At 44.0% G+C, this 24,672-nt stretch overlaps 1 protein-coding gene across 1 annotated transcript; it reads right to left on the bottom strand.

Moving 5' to 3' along the window:
* Positions 1-862: 862 nt before the first annotated feature.
* On the bottom strand, positions 863-21,655 carry LOC133888377 (uncharacterized). Its single transcript, XM_062328595.1, has 3 exons — positions 21,234-21,655; positions 6,031-6,179; positions 863-4,092 (listed from the first exon to the last, which is right to left on the bottom strand). Exons 1-3 carry the CDS (start codon positions 21,400-21,402, stop codon positions 4,006-4,008), a joined length of 405 nt encoding a protein of 134 aa, XP_062184579.1. The 5' UTR covers positions 21,403-21,655; the 3' UTR covers positions 863-4,005.
* Positions 21,656-24,672: the final 3,017 nt, after the last annotated feature.

Here is a 24,672-nt window from a genome sequence, read left to right as displayed (position 1 = left end):
AGTTACCAAGTTGCCTGATTAAAGGCCACTTATCCTACGAGGTTGCCCACCAATCACTTCAGTGCAGAAGAGATAGAGACACCACACAATCCAATGGAGATTCGCGGGGCATCAAATCAAGGGGTCGGGGACCCAGGCAAAAAGAAGATACTGCCAAAATATGGAATTGCGAGATGCTCCAGGTGAACCACCAATGGCGCCTCGAGCCGTATATGGTAAAAATGATGGTAGAAGAACAACGGCCACCGACAGCACTATCACCCCCGTACCTCCATTGATTTTGTTGGGTCCGCTCTAACTCTTTTCTTGTGATATACTGTAGGTTCTTTTTTCTCTCTCTCCCTCTCTTAAAGTTAGTTCTAAGATTATTGGAGACCACTTATCTTCCTGAAAAATTGAATAATCGCTATTTTCAGGATATGTTAAAATCGACTGACTGTCTTATACCTTGGCAAGGGGTGCAACTTGGTAAATAACTCATTTTATTTGTTTAAAAAAGGTAGAGGAAAAAGTTATCACTACTAATCTCCGTGAAAGAAAAGGATAAAGTGCATTTTAAACTTCATATAAAAGTCTAAACTTTGTTGTACGCATTGCAGGACTGGTTTATATATTTTCTACAAATTTAACAGTACAAGATACCAATTCTACATAATAATTTTTAGGGAAATTAATTCTAATAACCATAGTTCAAATGATCTACAGCTGGTACGGAAAGTCCTAATTTTGTAGATAAAACGAAAGTATAATACGGAAATACATCATAAGCGATGCTATTGTAACATTTTATTGAAATACAAATCACCACAACACTGTAGTTAAAGTAAGAAAAAACAAAATTAAAGAATCGTAACCAGTTTTATACGGGTTTCCATATGGGGTGTTGCATTGATGTGTCTATCAAAAGTTTCATGAAACTTCACCAAGGTTAACAAATTTCCATCGGTTCCCCTCTGGGAATGACATACCTTTTACAACAAATCTACTGATTATATACATGATGTAAACATAATATTAATATGCACCACTCCAACACAATTGTGTGAACTTTGAAGGGGCTTTCGACGCATGATTTTGCCTTCATAAACAGTTCACTTAAACTGTATAAAGAAAACCATCTGGATATCGAATGATTTTATATTGGGTAGATATTTCTTCCTAGAAGAATGATGAGATTAATACAAACATGTCAAACTACAGAACTTGTTTGTTACAGAATATCCGGCATTCTAAGAGGCACGTACATGCTGCATGCCTGTGATAGATGGAGCATGTAGCATGTTCGTAGATTCTACCTGTCCTTCCGTAATGGAACTTGCCTAGGTCCTTTGTCGAATCAAAGAATCAAAATAAAGAGCAGTTAATTGATTTGTGCTAAATTTCTAGAAAGAAATTGTGCTAAATTTGTTTGCCGGTTCAAGTTCGAGCCACTTATGCCCTAAAATGCAGGGACCAAAAATCACGTTGGATGTCCTAAAACCCCACTAATACATTGAGGATTACTTGCAATATTCATGCATCTCCAACAATTCAATGGGCTGTACTGTATCCAAGCCACCAATCTTTTGCAATCCAAAGAAGTAGAAACGAATAACCATACCAAAGACGACTCCAGTAGCTTTTAAAAAAAAAAAAAAACTCTAGATCAAGAGCCACATCGCGTGCTCACATGCACCATAACAGCAGTCACTAATAGCACAGCTCAATCCTAATCTAACCAAGAAACAAAAATGATTCCTCTGACATTCACGTCAGAGAAATATGGTCACTAATCTATAGGACCCACTAAGAGTGGCCCCACACATCAGCGACCATGTCAGATGGCAGTTACGTCAGCCGAGTCTCATCCCCAACAAACGAGGCTCCCTGCACATCTAGAAGATGCCGAGCCCACATGGTCCACAAAATCAATTTTAAAATGGAGATGGCACCAAGGCTGGCCAATTGGAGGACGATGGTATTCCATCCCCAAAATGGTAAGCTTTATGTTGAAATTTTTGTAATAAAGAATTCACTGAGCAGTGATCTCCACATTATTCCAAATCCAACTTGCCCGTGCCTATAAATTCACACCATACCACAGCCCATAGCAACGCGCTCTTGCAGACCACACCACATGAAAGCAAAGCAAAGCAGTCATGGTAGGCGAAGCAAGGGAGAGGAGGGAGTGGTACCTGTCGCTGTAGTGTTAGAACTACTGGAGAGGCTAGTTTCTGCTCGGTTGCCATGCGCTAAGAGGCAGAGAACGGGATGCAGCCAAGGATGACTTGCCGGCTCCTGGCGCTGGGGCGGCTCAAGCTTTGCTGAGAAGCTTGAAGAGTTAGCCGGCAAGTCTGTCCTTGGCTACACCTAGCTCTCTTCTTCTCGTGCGTGGCCCTCGAGCACCGTCAAGAGCTCTAACACCTGCATTAGTGTCAGCTTCATTACGGAAATGCATGAGGTATAAAAGTAAGCCCTAAAAGACCTGCATCTCAAGCTCAACTTCTACTTAGCATGGTATCTCTACAGCTCTAGCTCCATGAGCATGTATTGTTAGAAGGTAGAAACGTCTTACACAGTTTCTGCTGCAATCGAAATGCATGAATATATATGCAAGAACAGCGAGCGTTCTTAAAAATATCACAGCATTAAGATTGTTGTATACAACCATAAAAAAGAAGAAGAGATCGTTGTGTACAAAAGCAAACTTGTAGCACGCACGACAGAAGCAGAAAGCTCCATCAAGGATGTACCATGTTGAGAAAGTGGGCATTCCTTATTCAAAAGAAAAAATGAACAGATGAGAACGAAACTTTTACCACTTTCCTCAAATAATTAGTGTTAGTGGTCCTGCTTCATGGAAAAAAGCAGTTTATCTTATCATTGTCAAGACCCAACAGGTTATATAGCTAAAGCCTAAAAACGAGATCTAATACGTCATCACAATAGCAAAAAGAATATCTTTATCGGCTTATCGCACCAGTAGCATGTAGACAGCAATTAATCACACCACTGCCAAATAATGCTCAACGTCATTAGACCACGATGATGCCCTATTTCTAAAAGAACGGGCAGCAAGGCTTTATCTTAGCTTCATTTAAAAGAACAGCATGATGATGCCCTATTTCTAAAAGAATGGGCAGCAAGGCTTTATTTTAGCTTCATTTAAATAGAAAATAATTATGGTACTCGGTGACATGTAGTCATTCGTCTACCCATCTAGTAGTGATTATACCACCTAAGTGGCTGAACTATGCGGTTTTACAGATGATTATATAGTAACTAGAAGCTCCCATTCCTTTTATGCGGCCTAGTAGACCTGTTTCTAGATCACTGCTTCCTTATTAAAAACAATTAGCAATGATGACTAGCTAATCATAACCACCTAAGTGGCTGAATTATGCGGTTTAACAGATTAATTATTATATACTAGTGTTGCTTGGGTGCATAATATTACACGTGTTTCAATCAGGTCACACAATCCCATGAGCATCAAAACATTTCTGATATACATAATAACTGGTAGCAGTGCCACATAAAAAAATAAGACCTAGGAGTAGAACAACAATTCAACCTTAGGAATAAAACAAAGAAATAAAGAAACTAGGATTCTCTCTAAATGTTAGGTCAAGATGCTGCCCCTCACATGTTATTAGACATACCAATTGCACCCCCGCACTGTCATGTTCTACCGAAATTCCATATTATATTTCCCCTAAAAAAATTCCATATTATATTCTTTTAGGGAACAATGTCAAAATATTACCTGCAAAAGCACGAGGTCAGCAATGCCACTGGTTAGAACTCGGAAGAAATATAATGAATATTAACCTTCGAGCATTTTGCACTCAGGAATAAAAGAGATACAGTGCAGATGAAGAGACTTAACATTTTGTAGTTGACAACAAGAAGGTGCATCGAGATTGCTTATATTTGCAATAACTGAAGCAACTTCACACTAAAATTTAGATAGAATTTCAGGCCTCAGAGATCATATAATTACCTCCATTCTCCAACTTTCCGTGCTCATGAATTCCATACAGCGATAGGCATTTTGGCACTAAAGCTTTCGGTGTAGTGCATCGGCACAAATGAGATACAATGGCAGAGAACCTAGCAATAACTAATTATCAATCAGACTGAAATGGAATGCACAGTTTTAGCTTCACACGACATAGTGGATGCTCCACTTGTGCTTGCATATGTGATTTAGCTTTTCAACATATCCAGGTTGTCACTGATATATTAATGAACAGAAAGTTTATGCCTATAACTTTTAATTTTTGGTCAAAAGGAGGTTCTTCCAGATCAACATGCAGTGCCGCCTATAAGTACCATTCCCTCTTTATACACCAGAATAACCCGTTGTAGCAAAATCACTAAGAGAAAACAGAATGAAAAATGCACTGCTGCAAGATCAGTTCACAAAGGGGCAGAGAGTAGGATGCAGCCAAGGATGACTTGCCGGCACCGCAAAACAAGGAGGTAATTTAGACATGGTTGACAATTGCCCGGCAAGTCCGTCCTTGGCTACACCTTGCTCTCTACCTCATGTATTGCTCTTGCAGGCCTGGAGAGAACTTGAATTTGGCCAATGTCTATGCTCCCATTATAACACTGCATTGCATCTTAGGGACAATATCAACAGTCAGGCTTGCAACAATTAATGTACACGTGAAAGGATAACATTAAACATAAACTAAATGTGTTAAATGGCTAAAGCATGTATAGCACAGCATTTCAAAGTGTCATTACGTCACCTTGGAGGATTAAGAGAGTTCCTGCATGATTTGTGACATGATATTTACATAGGCGTTTTCATAAATATATGTGATTGCAGACTGGGAGATGATGTGTAAAATTAATGAAATTATGAATGTACCCCCCCCCCCCCCCAAACACACACACACACACGATCGTGGAAATGTTTTGTTCTCAGCAAAGTGCATACTATTTCCACTATTTGCTTGTAGATGTTCTGAGCAGGGTGCAGTGCCTTCATTTGTCCACTTAATATTAGTCAGAATAGCATGAAAAGATCCGAAAAACTGGTGACAGAAAAAGATGCAGACGAGGTAAGGACAGTTCACAAACTGCAAGTTTGAACCAGTAAGTAATTAATTATCCCAGAAGGGGGAAACAGAAGTGAAAGTAATATGGTGACAAAATATCTCAACTCAGTAATATTATTTTCTAGTACTTGTTAGATAACAGTAGATGATTTTACAAGATGTGAATGTACTTATCTTTTCACAAAATGACAGAAATAAAGGCTCATGAAAAAAAAAGTTACCTTGCTCGTATGCCCATAAAATAAATGATTATTAGGTAGCCATATTTAGTGCAGATCTCAAGTACTCCCTTTTCCGTTCACTATCTAGTATGCACCTTAGATAGTGGTTCCCTCTTTTGCCCTTGCCATGTAGTTATGGAATAATGGCATACCTCTGTGTAATAACATAAGGTTTGTTTTTTGTTTTCCATCTACTGAGGAAAAAATCCCTATATGCCATGTTTGCAAACAATGAATAACAGGGCCGTGAGAGATCTCCATTTGACAATGCAATATTAAAATGGTACTGAAACAAGCACCAATTTAATAAGGCATAAGGTTGGTACTAATCACCTTTGAAAAAGGTCCAACACACAATGAGACAGTTTTGCATAAGCTGTGACAGAAAGGCATTACTAATCCAGATAAGCTGATATTTTCAGAGATCACAAAGGATGAAAAGCGAGACCAGCAGTTGCTGCTGAAGATTAATATGTCAGAAGATTATTCCTAATTCGTAGAAAATGTCTGTTAATGAACACTGCCATATGGCTAATTATAGTTGCAACTGAAGACAAATTATGCAAAGAAAGATTGGACCACTGTATATAGGTATATAAAATCATCATTGCACCGAATTCAGCTGGGCAACCAATATTAGTGAGCTCCAAAAGAAGGTTCTACTGGAAACTAAAGTCAGCAATCAGCATAGTTCAACACAAAAAGGAAAAGAATGTAAAAGGCATAAAATATGAATTTCGGCAGCAATAAGCAGATACCTTCAAACAAAAGGAAACTTTTTCAGAAAAGGATAAACTTAAAGCAAAGTTGACCCGACGAGATTCCATCCAGCTGCACTTCATCAGTAAATGCTCAGAGTTGATCCCGACATATCTCATTCTCCACTTCAGGTTCCATCTTTGCAAGCCTGTTGCAGGACAATTTAGGTTGCCTTCCAACAATGTAAAGCAGATGTTTATGATATTTTGTTAGCATCTCGTGTAAGAAGAAGTAAAATATAATTAACAAGCTTCTACTTTTCAGTCCTACAAGCTTTCTCAATATGTAACACCTTTTGCTGTTAGTGTAACACATGGCTTTAGATGTTTTTTTCAAACTTACCCACTACAAGACAATATTGATAGCTCAGTAGGGCAATAACTTCGAATAGGGGCAAATATCACTTCAAAGTTGAAACTACTAACAGAAGTTCAAAATCTATATGAAAATATCATATATGTGTTTGACCATTTCTCTAGAAAGGAGAAAAAAAGTGGCGTTTCTGATTGCTGGGTCAATAACAAGTGGGAGGTTCAGTTTAGAAGGAAGTTTGGCTGCAACTGATCTGCTCCAGTGGGATGAGCTGAGGCACAAGTTGCGGACTGTTCAGTCAAATGATAATGACAACGAGGTGGCTTGGGCTCTAGATAAATGTCACATCCTAAAATGCTAATTGCGTAATTAAGCAAGCATAAGTATCACGATGCTTTAAAAATCGTGTTTAAAACGTTTCGGAAACATATGTCTTTAGCTTATACCTGTTTCACCATATGTGTTGGGTCTTCCTAACCAATCCAAAATCCTTTATGAAGGAATTGGGAAAAGACCCCCTGAAGGTCCAACCGCGCCACTATCGGTCTGACTGCCAGAGGCGAGCAGAGCCACTTTGGCCTCTATCCCGGGGCAGTCTGACCCCCAAGCTTGCGGTCGGAGCGCCACTGTCCAGAACCGCCACTTAAGCCATCGACCAAACTTTATTCGCTCAACCACCCACTCAGTCATTCTTCCACATTCGAGTGAGAAAAAGGGAAGAGAGGAGGAAGAGGAGATCCTCCACCCAAGTTTAATAGAGGCCGAAGATCGAAGGAGGGAATCGTCCATGAGTCCCCCACGCCGTCCCCGAGCTCATCCCCAAGCTTCCCCTACGCTAGAGCAAGCCCCAAGTCGGAGGAGAGAAGAGAGTTCCACCTCGACCACCACGACGTCTGGAGATCGGCAGGGACGGCTTCCCTGAGCTCCCCGAAGGCTTCCACGAGTTCATCTCCGTCATCTTCTCGCCGGAGAGGCCTCCCGCATCTTCATCCACCTTTTTGGCCGGTCGGAGCATCTGGAAGCCGATCTCCAAATCGGAGCCCCTCCTGATCAAACCAATCCCATAGGAAGTTCCCCCACACCAAGGTGAGACATCCCATACCATTTCACCGTCATTCCCGATCTTGAATCGTTCCTCATTTCGTTTAGACCCAAGTTCAACCTTAGTTTAGATGTCATCCATGGAGTTTTTCAAGTTTAGTTTGGTGAAAATTATTCAAACCACCCTAAAAGCACTCTACTAGTTTCATAGAACATTTTGCTACCCTTCATGATCAGAGGTGGCACCGGCAGTATCTCGTGGTCTGACCGCCAATAGGATCAGTCTGACCGCCATAGGCAAAAACCTTTTGCACGCCGGCGGTCTGACCGCCACTTCAACGTCAATCTGACTGTTGGTCGGCGATCTAGCCGCCACCATGCCTTATGTCAGACTGCCAGGCGCCAAAGCTCTCTGCTGGCTGCCGATCAGACCGCCACTTCCCCGCCGGTCTGACCGCTAGCCATTCGAGGTTGTATGTACTTAGGTTACTTTGTCCGGGGTTTCAAATTTTAAAATTCTAATCTTTTTTATGGTCTTTTGCAAATATTTTCAAAACAAAATGCTCTATTATTGTTCAAGCATATATCATATACACACGTTTTCATCGCTTGATTATTTATTTGATGCATGAGCATTTTTCTTAGAGTGTGCGCCGCCGTTCTTCGTGGTCGAGATCGAATCTAAGCATATTACACCCTTTAGTTTGAATTGAATGGAATCTAAATTGATAAGAATCGCGTGTGTATGTTTGCATATTGAGCGATGTCGATGTTGGGTTTATATAGATCGAACCTATATTGATTTGCATGTTTACCTCTACCTTGAGTTGTTGATGATCCATATTCTTGTAGCATTGATAACATTGTCGATGTCTAACTTAAGAGTTACTCAAAATTCTTAACAATGCCTAGGTCCTTGGTAGAAATCGAGCGATGGTGCAACCATTATTCGTAAGCTTAGGACTTACTTATTGTCTATAATGATATTGATTATGATGTTGGGATGTATGAGATGTGAGAATGAGACGAGATGTGGGCGGTGCTAAAGACATTTTCTTCACTGGAGGAGTTCTTCGATGTAGTTCGGGAGAGGAACTCAGATGCTATAGACCACTTGCATCGGTTAAGCATCGATCATTGGTGTTGTTGGCTTTAGCACATTTACATACTTACCACATACTCGGATATGAGATGTGTAATCCAAGTACCGTAAGTCGTCGTGTTCATTTGACCTATGTGCCTGGGGTGTAAGTAAGGGCTTGTAGAGGCACCGAGAAGTGCCGGTAAATCATAGTACGTTCGGGGTCTCGGTGGCCTCCACATACATCGGGCATGGGAACAAAGGTTCAAGGTAGGTACGTGAATCATCACTCGCAGCTGACGGGTTGTGTGGGCGATAGTCTCGTGTCGTGTGGGTCTAGGAGTACTCCACTATATGGTGTAAAAGACACACTCTCGGTTATCGAGCAAGCTTATGTCTAGCTTCATCGGTCGTAGAGTTCCGAATTTGGGGTTTTGGTATAGCATGTTGGATATGATGGGTGATGGTAGTTGTTTACATAAGAGGGTTCCATTTGTATTCATGTGCAAGTGGTTAGTTACAGGGTAGAAGGGTAGTTGTGGTTATAGGTGCTCACATATAGGGTTTACGGTTGCTTACGCATATGAGTTTACTTAACCTTGTGGCCTACTACTTGTTAATGGCTCGATTGCATAATCCTTGGAGTCGGATCATTATATGTATCCAATATGGATTAAGTTTCGCGAGTAACTTCGTACTCACGCTGCTCTTTCAGGTTTGCAGACGAGGAAAGGTCAGTTGCCAGCTACTTCATGTTCGCCGACGCTGGCGGCGGGCAAGAGTAGTGTTATCTACTCGATTGACATGCTTTTAGGTGGAGCCTAAGGGCATATGGCTTCACCTAGTTGTTGTTCATAGATATTACTTTTTCACTGTGTAGTATCGCTATAAATTGTTGTAAATTATAATCTTCCTAATTGGTATTCTAGGTAATCATTGTAGTCGTGATTGTTTAAATGATCAACTTAATGTTTAATTAGAATACTATTTGGACAGCTCATCACAATAAACCAAGGAAATTTACCACCAAGTCTTTATACAGGTTTCTTACATTTGATGGCATTTCTAGCAAGGGGGCTATGAATATTTGGACTTGAAAAATCCCCCTCAGAATTAAGGTCTTTCTATGGCAAATGTTACACACCAAACTACCAGTGGCCTCCTCCCTTAAAAAGAGGGATTAGAAAGGGAGCTTGACCTGCTCTCTGTGTGATAGGCATGAGGATATCAATCATATCTTCTTTGGGTGTGTGTTGGTGCAATTTTCTTGAAGTGCTTTGAGGGATACCTTTGGTTGAATGGATTCCCCACTTCAGTAGCTGACTTATGGGCAAGCTGGCTTACGAGGAATTTCAAAATCTCTAAATCTAGGGCTTTTCTTCTTTGCAGGTTTAGCATGGGCTCTGTGGAGGACTAGAAATACCATGGCGGTCGAGATGAAGTTCCCCAACAAGCCGACTGAAGTTTTGATCCTCGCTATGTCGTTCGTATAGAAATGGAGCATCCTACTCAGAGAAGACGATAGGCTTAAGGTGGGCAATGCTTCATCTCATGTCTGCGAGTGGCTGCAGGGCTTCACTCCTACTGCTGGTCCAGTCTTAGATGTTTGTGACGTGTAACCTATTGCCCCTGTGTTCAATGTGTAATAGGCTAGCCTGGTTTTGGGCAGTCTAACGTTACTCTGTGCTATTCTATGTGGTCTTCTGGCTACCCAGTAGCTGGTTGTCTCGTTTGTTGTTTTCTTCTTTCTGGTGTTGTGTTGAACCTGGTTATTGGCTTTCAATAAAAATCGAGGTAATCTCTATTAAAAAAATAAAAATAAAAAAGGAGAAAAAAAGTGAAGCAGATTAAGGATCACCTAACTAATATTGCTAGCTAGATAGTGATAAACTAAAATAACATACATATCAACTCCAAATTTCAATATATGTGATTCGTGACAAATGTTTGGAAGATCATTCCTTGGGAAGAGAGAAAAAAGAAGTAAGGAAGCAGATTAACTAGCTTCCTCGAATAAGATATACCTCTGTTATGTTGTCGATTTGGAATTAAGTACCCTAAGCAACAGAACTGATAAATAAAATGTGCACACATAAACTTCACACAAGTGATGAAGTGACTATGAACCTTGGACCGTAACGATGTGTTGGGACTAATCCACTCAAGATGACATAAAATTACTCCCTCATATATAATAGAAGATAAAGAAACAAGGATTAGACATTCTTAGGTGGCAATAACTAATCCCTAGCTGTGCCTCTTAGGTGGCATATATACACAGGACACATCTGAAGAACTATGTTGAGATGTGCCATAGTTCAAGTATTTGTGATGAGTAATTGACTGAAGTTGATTTGTGGGATTTTGGGATTGCATTAGTATGTCTATATTTTTGCAACGCATGATTATGATTTGAGACTAACCAAAGTTGGTGAAGATGTTAGAAATTGTTGGAGAAGAAAATGTGTTTTCTTGTCTCATGATGTGTAGGTCAATAGAGTCAACATGGCGGTCAATGGCGAGAAGATTGGGACTAAGCTGGAGGCTTAGGGTCGGACGATCGGGGATGTCGGGTGAAGTCATGGATAATCCACACCATACACATGGAGAGATCAAGAAGCACATGAAGGTTAATGACACAGTGTGTTGACTAAAGCAAGCGGGATGCCAGTGCAAGTGACATAGCAGCCCAGGAGCAGGAGCGGGAGACTTGTTGGCAGTCAGGATCGCAAGACGAGGTGACACGCGTCGACATTGGAAGACTTGCTTAGGATGTAAGCAAGTTGTGGGAAGCCACACTTTGAGAAACGTACGAAGCAGTTTTGTGGTTTGGTCTCAAAACCGTGATAAGGATTGAGGTGCACATGACACCATCGTGAATCTTGCGTTGAGATAAAGCTAAGTTGTGAAGACACTGGGTCCGTTGGATGGACGGATCAAGAGTTGATCGTTTTGCCCCTAGGGGGTGTCCTTGCTTAGATTCTTTGCTTCGAGCCTACGCAGATTAACGATGAAAAGGCACATCGACTAAGCAAACCAGGACAAAATCAAAAGAAAACACCATAGCGAAAGAAAAACAACTGGGAAAATGACGAAAGCTAACCTAGCGGAAAGACAATCAGCAACTCTTAGCTATGCGAAACTAACATACAGAGTCTAGCGAGGTTATTTAGTGAAGCTAAGTTAAGTTGTTAACTAATTGATTTATTAACTTGGAGAAAGCTTAACCAAGTTATTATCGACTAGGCGAGCGTCTATTAGTATGACAGACAGAAAGCGGCAGTTAGAGTTTTCCGTGTGTAGGTGAGTGCATGTGTACAAACATATACGTATATGTGATACTTACATCTATATATATGTGAGCAGGTATACATATATACGTAAGCATAACTCTATGTGTTTAAAACTATATGTGCTTAAGGGTCTGATAAAAATATTTTAATCTATAGCACTAAACCAATGTTATCAAGTAAATATTCTTAATTACCTAGTATTACTTAATCACCAATCTAATCACGCTATATTTTATTTCTATCATAAAAGCATACATGTAATTAACTAACTAGATTAAACTATTCTTTAAATCTAATTAATTAATTAATAACGTTAAATTATTCTATTATATTATAAAGACTGGTGTATATTACCTAAGCAGCTACACTGGTTAACTTGTTACATTAATTATACTAAGATTAAATCTATAGCCTATAATATGAGATATCAATCTATTCTAAACATTAAATAAAATGCAACCTTTAGATATTCTAAAAACTAATCTAATAAGCAAAAGACCTACACTTGAACTAGGTTAACATATGTGACTAAACTATGATAATAACCTAAATATGGTTATTGAATTAACTAACTCAACTTTATTTACTAAAAGACAAAATCTAAATCTAGGTTAAACGCTACGGCACGAAATAAATACCGAACAAGAAAATTACAAGAGCTCCAAAAATTACAAGATTTGACAGTGAGATAGATTATGATTTTAGAGTAATATCGGTGAAAGAATCACCGAAATCGTAGTTAAAATAGGGAAGATATGGTGAAAGAATCACCGAAATCATAGTTAAAATAGGGGAGATATGGCCCTCGGAAGATTCACCGGAAATGGAAAATTCTGGAAAAGAAGGGGCACTATTCCATGGACTCAGTCTATAGGGCTGTGAACAGGAGGGGGTGTGAAGAGGGTGCATGGTGGACCAGGTTCATGGACTGGAGGGTGAGCTAGTGCACTATTCGTGTGGACTCAATGCACAGGCCAGTGGACTGAAGGGTGCTCGAGTGGTCGGTCCACCGTGGACCAAGGCCGGTGGGCTGATCCAGTTAGCGGGGCCCGTGTGTCGGTGGTTTTCACGAGTGAGGCTAGACAGTGGGGCCCGCGTGTAGGAGATAAGGGTGGGGTCGGTAGCTTTCATGGCTGGCTCACGAGGACAGAGTGAGAAACAGAGGGAGAGAGGGAGGGGCGACGAGGGAGAAGACGGCAGTCAAAGAGGGGAAGTGGCTGGCCGGAGTGAGCAGCTCACTGGCGGGGCTTCTTCGTGCACGCGTAGGAGAGAGGGAAAGGGAGACTGGCCGGGCGGAAGGGATCTCTGGCGGCGGCTCCTCCGGTAGAGCGATCGATGACGCAGGGGCGAAGAAGATGGCGGGAAGAGCCAGGTTAGCATGCGTGAGCGGCGAAGCAGAGGGAGGTCGACGGAGAGGGAGATGGCTCGAAGGTGCGACCGATGAGAAAGGGGCGCTGAGTGGAAAAAGAGGCCGGTGATGCAGGGAGTAGGGCACGATGGAGAAGGTTGAAGCAACGGAAGAGGAGGTGGCGCCGGGGAGATGGAAGCTGGCCGGAGAAGAGGCTAGCTCATTGGAGGCAACGTTGGTCGGGACAGCGCTGCCATGGTGGGGCTCGGCTCGACAAGGAGGCAGGAGGAAGGGCACGACTGCGCGCAGTGGGAGAGAGGCACAAAGTGAGGCAATAGGAGATGGGCTCACTGAGGATGGCCGGTGCTCACGGCAGCGACGAAGCTCGGGTGGACCACGCTTCGGCAACAGCGGTAGCGCGCGTGGCGGCGAAGGAGGCGGTGTTGGGGACCCTTTGGTGGTGGCGCGGTTGCGCGATACGAACGCGCGAGGGCACATGTTGGTGGCGTCTCAAAGGCCGGCAATGCGAGCAAGCTTGGACGGTGCGGGATGCGTTGCTATTGTTGCGAGGTGTTTGGCAGTGAGGTGCTCAGTGGAGCAGAGGATGACGTGCTCGGGATGCTCTGTGATGTGTGCCGGCATTATGGATGCTTGTGTTTGTGTGGGTGAAGGGAAAGGAGAGAGGAGCAGAGAAGATGGGGGAGAGAGATGGAGCTTGGGCATTTTTGTTTTTGCTGCTCGTGTGAGAAGAACAGAGGAAAGTGTGATGAGCGGTGTTGCTGCAATGGTGTGAAAATGGCTGGTGTTGGCAGCGATGACTCCAACTCCAGGGAACAGGTCGGTGGCACAAATGACGAGGTGAAGACTTTGGAATAGATGAAAAATAACCGACATGAGCAGTAGCATCAGAGAGAGAGAGAGAGAGAGAGAGAGAGAGAGAGAGAGAGAGAGAGAGAGAGAGAGAAAGAGAGAGAGAAGGATTCAAATGACAAATTCAAATGAATGCATTTGAATTTGGAAACTCTTGAAATGAACTGGTTTGGGGTTGAATTAGAATTTGACATTATTTTAGGAACGATGATTTGAATTACGAGATTTGAACTTGAACCAAGATTTGAAACAAACTGAATTGAATTTATGAATTGATTTTACTAGAATGAATTGGATTAAAACTTGAACAATCTGAATTCGTATTTGAATACGAAATCGACAAGGATGTGCATGAATCTGGATTTGATGGGATTCGAGATAAAGGAAGAGTCGAGAGATTATTCCAGGGTTCGATATAAATTCAAATAGAAATATTTGAATTTGAAACCGATTTGAAATGAGCCCGGATATCGAGCTAATATTTGAATTTGTCGGAGATAGAAATTGATTATAGGAAAAAGGGAATTGCTCGAGAATAATTCAATTAATTGGATTATTGATCAAAGTCAAATGTAGGGATAATTCAATTTTGGCTATTTTCTAAATCCTAAAATACAGGATGTTACAGGACGGTGGTGCCCTCTGCTCTTTGGTTGTAATTCCACTCAAAATCAATGGAAGAACTTCTTTCCAATCTCTTGTGCCTCTTTTTCAAGTTTGTCTCTCTATTAGCTCCCTTGCATGTTTTGCATATTTTCTTGTTTTTCTTTGTTTTTCATTTTTGGGCGAGTTCTTAATTTGTACGTGCAAGGATGGGGATATTGATCTATCTATGATCTGGTTGCAAAGCCCCTAGCACAATTGATGCTTTTGGAGATTTTTCCCGATTTAGACATTTTCATGGAAAAATCTTGATTTTCTTGTTTCCATCGTTTTGGTGGTGATCTTGTTGAGTTTTTGCCATCCATGACCAGTGAAGAGCAACTCACTAACACCTAATGTGTCCAACCCTGTCACAAACCTCCGTCGATTCAAGCACCAAGCAACTCACAAACACAGAATTTCCCTCAAGTTCAGGATGTGTATTGCCTCAACCAAATCACTCACAGACAAAATGGGGATACAAGGGGGCGAGAGAGAGAACAACACAGTAGGGAGAGTGATCTAGTCTGCTAGGAGAAGAGGAGGATCGGAAGAGAAGGAACTCAAAAGGGAGCTAGGGTATCCGAGGTAGAAGAAGACCAGGGTAGGAGAAGAAGAGGTCAATTCTGTTCTATCCGTTTGATGTCCATTTCCCTCTATTCCCTTCCTTTTGTACCCTTTCGCTTGCCTTCTCCAGAGGGGCGCTAGCACAACAGGGGTAGTACATGACATTCCCCTCCCCTTGAAGCGTGGCTTGCTCCCAAGCTGTTGTTGTCATGATGCCAAGATCCCATGGAACATCATGTAACTCAGCAATCATGTAGCTCATGTTGCGCCAAGATCCCATGTTGAAGATGTGGTAGTCGACGCCAACCCAAATACGGTCGTGTTAGGTGATGGAGTGCCACTGGATGACGCCGTCGGAGATGTTGTGCACCTTGGGTTTGTTGGAGTTGAACTCCATCAGGAAGGGCGCCCAATAGAACTCCATCATCGCGTTGTACTCATGCACGCAGAACACGTTGCTGGAGCTACCGTGGACAAACCTAGTGAGCGTCTTCTGGCTCTTAGGAAGCACGGACTGGACCAGGCCCTTGTCCAGTTGCGGTGACGTCGGGGGCGTGGCCACCATGTTGTACTCCAGCGTGTCAGCCCGTTCAACAACTCAACGGTGCGCTCCTTCGCTGTTTGCGTCCATGAACCTGCTGCCCATAGCGTCTAGCGACGTCGGTAGCTTCAAGAGCACGATCACATCTTGCAGACCCGTTGTCCACTACCGCCATGCATTTTGCAACGCGCCGACGTTCCGAGGAGCGTACTTGCATGGCGTGGTGCTGTCTAGGTTGACAGTGCCTGACAACAATGGCGACTAGCTACGGTTGAGCATACGCAATGCATCGTACATTTTCTTCTCCCATGGGTACGCGACGTACCCATCCTAGAGTTGTGCCTTGCTCAGTGCTAATTCAACTCTTGTGCTCTTCGTACCTTCCAAGATGAGGCATTCGCTCTCAAGGTTGTCGACGAAGCCAAGCGCGTAGTTGGGGTCGTGCCACGACCGCAACACGTACCGCTTTCTGTACCCATCTTCACCTCCACCGGAGCCGCCAGCGTGGTGCGACACAATGCAAGCCGCTTATAGCTCCCTACCTCCCTGGACATGCACCTCGATGGAGGTGTCCCCGCGCTTGTACATGGTGTACCGGGTCACACCCGGTGGCTTAGCTCCACCAGCCTTCACCTTGCACGACATACACGTCGGGCTGGCCGAGTCGTTGTCATCCCTGAACAGGCTCACGTCGACCTCGAGCTCCACCGTGCCCGCGTGCCAATACGCCAAGTCCAGCAGCGAGTCCACGTTAGTGGCATTCCCTTGGTACAGCTTGGACGTGACGCTAGAGCAGCTGGCCATGCCGATGGTGTGAGCGACGGACAATGCGACATGGTCGGTGAGGTTGAGCCCTCGGTTGGCAAAGCTCGGCAATAGGCTGTTGAAACTCGCGAACAACGACGGTAGCGCCCCTGTGTTGAACGCCAGCGACACGGTGCCATCTCGGTGCCCCGTCTCCACCTGCCACAGCGACACCTTGAACTGGTATGACACGGCGTCGCACGCCACAGCACAATGATGTCGGTGCAGGAGGCCACACCCGGGCAGGGCTGCTCCAGGTGTGCCTTGATGGTGTCGATCACCGCGTAGCCGTCGACGGACAGGTTGGGGACCCGCCGTCTTCTCGCTCTGCCAGTTGTCCAGCAGGATCGACTCATCACATTTCGTCGAACGGTTGGCGGGCGCCTCGACATTGACGCCACTGTGGATGTTGCCGTCGACTGGTGAAGCCGTGTAAACGAAACTCTTGCTGACGAAGGGGCGGCCAAAGAGGTAGTCGAGCTCCCGCGGCCACTGCACACCGTGCACGGCGTCGACGCCAGGGTCCCACGTCCGAGTCTGCTCGAGAAGGTCGCGGCCGCAGACCAGCGCTAGGAGCCGCGGAAGCTCGCGGCGTGCGTGGAACTCATCCACGAGCGGGTTGCGGATGGCCTCCATGGGCCCGTCGAGCGCGGTGATGTCGGATGGCAGCGTCGGCTGCAGCGAGGCGAGTATTGCCTGGGTTTCTTCCTTGCAGAACAGCGACGCTAGAATATGCGCATCGTCCTCGGAAAGCTGCTCTCGGAGGTCGTCCAGTGGGAACTTCGGCGATTGGACCTTGAAGTTGTCCTCAGAAAACAGTGGTGCCTGGGTCTGAACGTCTTCCGCGAAGAGCAACGACACCTGGAGCTGGAGGTCGTCGTCCCCGCAAAATAGCGGCGACTTCCGGTAGGTGGCGACCTCGCCGCCGATGCCTGAGAGGATGGAGCCGAAAGCTCCCGCGGTGGAGGCCTCAGAGTCGACGTCAGAGGGTTCAAAATCGGAGGAGGCGAAGACGGCCCGCAGTTGAGGAGGGCCGGGTCGAGGTCGTGCTCTCCTGCGTGCTCGTGGCCGCTGCTGATGAGGGTGTAGCCGTGAGGTAAGATGTCGCCGGCGGGGGAAGACGTGATGAATGTAGAGCGTGCGGTCACCGTGGCAGAAGCAGCCTGGGAGGCTTCGACGACGGGAGAAGAGGTGCGCGTAGAGGCGGAGTTCGTCGCCTTTGCCGACGTCGTCGTAGGACGGGATGTGTCTGAAAAGGAAGTGGTGGAAGATGAAAATTGATGAGCCATGCTGTCCATCGTCGCCATCATGCCGTCCACCATCGTCTTCATCTCCTTGGCCCTCTGGACCGTTCCTCGTCCATCATCTTTACGCACAGCATCAACATCCCCGAGAAATTCATGACGACGACTCTAACAGAACTCGGTGGCCACTGTAGGGAGAAGCGGCTCTGATACTAATTGTCACAAACTTATGTCGATTCAAGCACCAAGCAACTCACAAACACATAATTTCCCTTAAGTTCATGATGTGTATTGCCTCAACTAAAGCACTCACAGACAATGGGAATACAAGGGGGAGAAAGAGAACAACACAGTAGGGAGAGTGATCTAGTTTGCTAGAAGAAGAGGATAGGAAGAAAAGGAACTCAGAAGGGAGCCGGGGTATGCCAGGTAGAAGAAGACCAAGGTAGGAGAAGAGGAGGCAGGTTCTGTTATGTCCATTCGACGTCCATTTCTCTCTGTTCCCTTCCTTTTGTACCCTTTTGCTTGCCTTCTCCGGAGGAGCGTAACAGCAGGGGCAGTACAACTGTACAAGACAATCCCTCGCGAGCTCGCAAAAAGCGGTATTGCCTTAGAATCATCAAAAAAATTTAAAAAAACTTCGAACTTTATTGTGATATGGAGTTGATTCTTATTGGAAAGAAGATCTATGAACTCGTATCCACATTTTCTCCCAGTTTCACTTGATTTAGAGGTCATTTGAATTGGTTTTGGCGATTTTTAGTAAAGCTCGGCCTGCTGTTTTTCATGTTTCTGAGCACGTACCGGTCAGTTCACCGCATATTACGGTGACCGAATTTCCTGCAGACTCAGTGAAGCAGCAAACAGCTTTGTTCATTTCTTTATTCCTGTGCGACAGTGAGAGTACTCATTAACTAATCAATGCATGTCGGCATAATGCTTACTCGTTAACTAATCAATGCATGTCGACGCATTATTTTATGATTAGTTTTTTTGTCCCTGTAGCACTTGATGAGTTAATCTTGCTTTTGTTAATCGACTTCGTTCTGTCTGTTGCGGCAGCAAGCTTTTTTTGCGCCTCGGTTTTGGCCATCAGTTCATGGCAGGTGTTTCAGTTCGCGTAGCAGTTTGTGTCTGAGATAGTGCTACCTGGCTGTGCGGTGTGCAGTTCCACCGTAACCCATTCTTATGATTAGTATGTCCGTTGTGACTACGTAAACGTTAGAAGAAAGGTATGTCGGACGAAACTTGAAAGACTATCCAATTCAAAAAAATTGGTCAAGGCCCATATTCACCCCTCTAATCACCGGTCCTTCAACATGAAAATCACTGAATTAAAGAATAAGTTAGCTTAGTCTTATCGATAATTAGCTCCTTGCGATGTTATGAGGCCATTTATCCATGCAAACACACTATGGTAGACGGGTAGAAATGCCACATTTGCTTTGCAAACTGAGTAGGAAAAAAAACATAGTAGAACATGGAAACATCCACGGACAGTGTAGGATCTATCAATACACAGGCTCACAGCCCTGATCGATGCAGAAGATATGCATGTTCTACTGAGAAATGTAGAAGCTTGCTTCTAATATCGAGGTAAAGTTGCTTATGTCATAAAACCTAAATTCTAAAGAAAGTGCCAATCTAATTTATTTTCCGCGCGATATGATCGTACGAAACCATTACTGCCAGCTTGACGTAGAAGCACGTGTCGCCTCACCTCAAAGCAGCATAAAGTAGCTGATCGTGATATGTTATTGGTATAAGTAATCCATGTAATGTAAGGAGTGAGGACGCCAGTGCTCCAACTCAGCCACTGAGCTGAAATCTCAACTGACCTTACTCCTCCATCATCATGCATCTATTATTATTTTTTTGCCCCATCCCTTCTAACTTTCAAGCACAAATCCATTGGAAAACACAGCTTGCGGATAAATGGTGGTTGCCAAATCAACAGACTTGAGTAAATTGCACTCCGGATCTCATTAAACATGAGGTGCCTACTTGATCTCGTGCGACAAATTTAGTAGGCCTACCAATTTAGTAACCCGGAGTGCAGTTTAATCTAACAGACTCTATACGGCAATCAGTTATGGCGTGTTAGGTTGGCTTGCCGTCCAGCTCGCCTCGCCTTACCAGTGTTAGAGAGCGCTTTCAGCTCGTTCGAGTTGGCGAAGTAAATCCTAAAAAGCAAAGGCAGAGAGCAAGACAACTAAACGTCTTATTTCTTGCCCTACCATGCACGGCAAGTGGCGGCAAGAGATCTAAACGCGTCATGTAATCTACTTTCTCATAATAACAATACGAATTCAAACCGTGACTGCTGCTCAAACTGACCACTGAAACCCAATTTGCAGCGAATGTGCATACGGTTTTCCAACAATCGTGAGACCTGGAGGAGATGCCTCCCACGCTCTGCAGCTTTCACACATCCGATTGGGCCTAAATAGCCTAAACAACTGGCTTCATCGATCCCGTCAAACCCAATCCGCCTTGAGCGAGCAAAATTTGGTGTTTGTGTTAATCCGTCTGCCTAACCACATCAATTGTCAAAGCAGCAATCGCTCCGATCGTCTCATCCGAATAGACTAGGGGCAGGCCAGGATAGGCCCAAACGAGGGCACAGACTTCCGTTCATATTTTGTTTTTTCAGTGGACATTAAGAGTGTGTTTAGTTCTTCGAATAAGGTTTCGTAGAGTTGTATAAGTATATATAAGCTAAAAGAAAATAAGTTTTATAAAATTATATTTGTTGAAAATAAGATCATTTGATTGTATCTAACTGTACAAAGTGAGTTTCTGTTTTGTTGATCGAATCTAAGATCGTATGAGAGTTAAGATTATAATTAGTTACTTATATGAAGGTAATTTTGTAATATTGATAAGTGAACCGATTTGTATCGGTCAAGCTAGATTATGGAGTGAAACTCGAATCAAATTTTATTCTCATGTCAAGATAATATTGTATATTTGTATCCATCGATCTAGGCTGGAGCAGTAAAAATGAAAAAATTTCGTATCCCTCTAATATTATATATACGACGGTAGCTTCGGGCAACTAAATACAACCTAAGCTTTTTTTTTTCCTAATCTAAAGTTGCAGAGGTACCATCACTGTTACGCCCTCGCTCGATGCAATGGGCTGGGTCCGCCCAGGGGCACGCACGCGTCCTGTTCGATCGCGTGCGCGCGTCGTGCTCGCCCGCGCGGCCTTGCCAGACCGACGGCTCGACGCGCACCGCACAAAATTCCCGCGGCTTGCGCCGATTAACCTCCCAAAATCCAACGAACCACGCAGACAAACAGCGTATCGCCCTCGTGCGACCGCTGGTTTCCCGCGTGAGAGGGGAAATCACACCGGTGCGCGCACATCGTGGTCGCGGGCGCGTCTGCGCCCGTGTGCGCCTGCATGCGTGCTCGTACGATAGAGGAGGGCCATGGAGAGTGGGAGGGACACACCTGGAGGAGCTCTACATCCGCCGCTGCCCGTCCACTCGCCGCATAAGCTCCCGCTTGCGCGCTCGAGCTCCGACCTGCACGCCGCGTAAGCTCCCGAGCGCCACCGCCTCCACACGCTCAGGTCCCGCGCCGCCCACCAAGTCGCGTCGGCGGCGCGCCCGCACCGCATCCTTCCGTACGCGCGTCGGCGCGGTGGGGAGGGTAAGGCGAGGAGGCGGACCTGGGGTTTCGCGGTGGTTCGAGAAGGGGGGGTGGGTTTGGTAGCGTTGGCGCGGAAGGTACAGTGGCCGCGGCTCTGGATGGGCTGGGCGAGCACGGCGCCGGTTAAACCGCGGCATCTGGCCTCTGGGCCTTTTGGATTCTGTCAAGTTTACCCAAACCCCCCTGACGAAGTTCTCTTGGAATATGCACGCGTCAAGTATACACTCTTAATTAGTACACTTACTAATACAACTAATCTAGTCTAAGAAGTATAAGAATACGTATATTAACAGGTATCAACCGGGATCTATTCTAAAATATACAATGTATTATAGACGGATGATCATTACCCTTCAACTTATCCCTCCAAATAGTCCGATTTTTCCTTCACCTTAATAAAGAGTTAAAAGATCGACCAACTTAATACTTATTTTAAACATAGATAATTTCATATCTAACTTAATAAAAACAAACGTGAATCTATAAATAGATAACGTTGTATTAGTATCACACAGAAATATGTCATTTTACAGATTCCTCCTATTTCTTTAGTTGATTCCAATTGTGATCCGGATAGGGGGCTCTTCTGTCGTATCCTTCCCCCCGACGTGTCATCGGCTCTCCATGCCGCCGTGGCCACGCGTGCGCGGCAGCTCTGCCGCGTGTGCGAGGAGCTGCGATCTCCAAGTAGCAAACGGAGAAAGCAAAATCGGGTTCCGACGCCTGCCGCTCCCGCTAAAATCTTTCGGCGGACAAGACTAGGGAACAGGCCCCGAGATCCGTGAAGAGGAGGAGCAGGGTAGCAAGCAGAGAATCATCCGAAGAATAGTAGTAGTGACTAGAGGGAGGAGTCAGGGGAGAGGACCGGAGCAATGGCAAATCGTAAGGCACCGATCGCCGCCGTACTGCTGTACGTATGCTTCGTTGTTCGGATCCTGTGCGATGTGGTCTCTGTCTCTCCGTCGCCGGAGCAAGAGCAGGAAATTCAGATGCTCAGATCCAAGGTCGCATCCTTAAGTGAGTCTACGACTGGATTGTTTAAGAGAACTTTTCCGGTACCCTTAATGAATGTGAACCCTTTATTTTTCTCCATGTAACGGTTTAGATGTGCTTTATAGTACTGAAACTCTATTAAGTAGTATGACTAGTATTAATGACTAATCTTATATTTACTAATTAAAGGTTTTTTTCCTACATGTTAATCTCAAAAAATCTTAAAAAGTTATCATAAAAAAGTAAAATATCCAACCATCAAATTAATTTATTGACTAACTGTAACCATGAATCAACAACCAGACAAAACAACATAAAAAATTAAAAACAAATCATAGAGTCCATCCTAATACTACTTCTTACCTTTTCTTTAATTCCTTTTTTTGATATCTTTTATCTAACAAGGTTACGTTAGCAAACTCCAACTTAGTTACGCTAGCAATCAACACACTTTTCCAAATCAATTAAAATATACTAATTAAATATGCATGTAATCAAACATTACAAAATTAAAACAACGTAACGTAAACATATTACGGATTATCACATTAAAAATAATATCAAAGAATTTATAATGTATTTCAAAAAAAGAATATGATAAAATAAGAAACAAATAAAAATAAGAAACAAATAAAAATCAATTTGCATAACACATAAAATAAAAATTATAAATTAGATCTATTCACAAATAATAAACATGATTCCAATATTATAAATACAAATTACATTTATATTTTACATTCTAATATTTAAATATAAATAATTAATGTATCTTAGCATACAAACATTATTAACATAAATATCTACAATTCAGCTGTAAGCTAAATTTCTAGGCTGTATAGTTGTACGGGTTGACACACCAGTACAAATAGTACGAGGGTATTATAAAAAAGAAGTGGTGGCATCTAAGTAATTTCGTACATGTATTAAACAATTGGTAACAGTTAATCATTTTTTTTTCTTTTAATCGGGAATCGTAGCCACCGTGGCTGCCGCCGGCATGGAGGGAGATGACGTGTTGGCCCCGCAGGGAGGGAACACACGACGACCGTCACAAGATCTGAACTGTACATAGAATCAAAGAACCGAGCAACTTGTCAACCTCCTGGCGTTGCTGAGTGCTGACCGAACCCAGATGGTGACGCGTTGTCTTCAGAACCTGCAAGCCTAAAGCAGCTACTCGCCTACTCCTGCCGTTCTGCGTTGGGCTAAATGGTCTAAACTCTGAAACATTTCTGCTACAGGTGTTCCTTGCGGACAAGGACGGAGCCAGGGAGGGGCTAGCAGAGCCCTGGCTCCCCTATATGATTTTCTCTGTATAACACAAAATTTTTTATGTATAATAATAAAATTTCTCTATTTGACACCCTAATACTTCGTTCATCCTATTTAATTCTCCTTTGAGTTTTTTCTAGCTCCGTCCCTGCTCGCGGATGCTGAAGCTGCCGAACGGTGGAAGCTTCCCTTCCCGGAACAACTCCGAGCCGTCGAACGCAACCTCTTCCACGCCTTTCAGATACCGGCAGCTTTGATCTGCATGTAGACCGATAGGCACACGGCAATCCGTGACTCGGCGAGCGGTCTCGCTCCATGGCCGTCGCGCGCGCGGCGGAGGAAGCTGTCGGGTCGGGAATGGCCGGGCGCTCGAGTCGATTACGACGGGCGCCGGTCGCCGGACTGGCCTGTCCCTGTCTAAGCCAAGCGCATGCTTATCGTCTACTACTTCACAAAGAGTAAACCGAGCTTGACGGCGGTCTCCTTACCGCTTGTACGTAGCTCCTCTACACTACACTCCCATTGTTCTTGTCACGGTCCAGTCCACCACCAGGCTGCGCCGGCAATGGCCCCTCACGACTCTCCGTGTGGCCACTCGTCCGCCATTCCTAGTTGGTTCTACGATTAGACACGAAAAGGACCCCATGTCCCTAAACAGGGAAATGACCTCGCCTGGTATCCCTAGACTTATATTTTAAAAAACAAAACAGGCAGAAGACCTGCCTATTTATATTAGAAATTAAAAGAGACAAGTGAACCAGTAGACAGTAGTCTACAGTAAGATAGAGAGTAAAGTGGAGCGATAACATCCAATCGTATTACCTTGTTAACATATATAAAATAGGTAAAATCTAAAATTTTTATGTGTATGCTTTAGTCTTATGATATGCATATTTATTTTACTCTGAAAGTATATAAATTACTTGCTAGTTTGAACCAATTTGTTTTTTTTTTAATTTTCCTGTAGCAA

The sequence above is a fragment of the Phragmites australis genome, chromosome 13 (genome assembly GCF_958298935.1).
Source record: "Phragmites australis chromosome 13, lpPhrAust1.1, whole genome shotgun sequence".
NCBI classification, from domain to species: Eukaryota; Viridiplantae; Streptophyta; class Magnoliopsida; order Poales; family Poaceae; genus Phragmites; species Phragmites australis.
Note: the sequence above shows the minus strand (reverse complement) of the source record. Positions and strands in the feature narration are given on the sequence as shown.

Bases quoted from the DNA above. Each gene is read 5' to 3' on its own strand.
- LOC133888377 (XM_062328595.1), bottom strand. From the start codon at position 21,402: ATGCGGTGCGGGCGCGCCGCCGACGCGACTTGGTGGGCGGCGCGGGAC. The intron at 6,180-21,233 runs GTGTGTCCCTCC...GTCCTGCAACAG, and splicing joins CGGATGTAGAGCTCCTCCAG to GCTTGCAAAGATGGAACCTG. The intron at 4,093-6,030 runs GTATCTGCTTAT...AGTTATTGCTAG, and splicing joins AAGTTTCCTTTTGTTTGAAG to GTTCTCTGCCATTGTATCTC.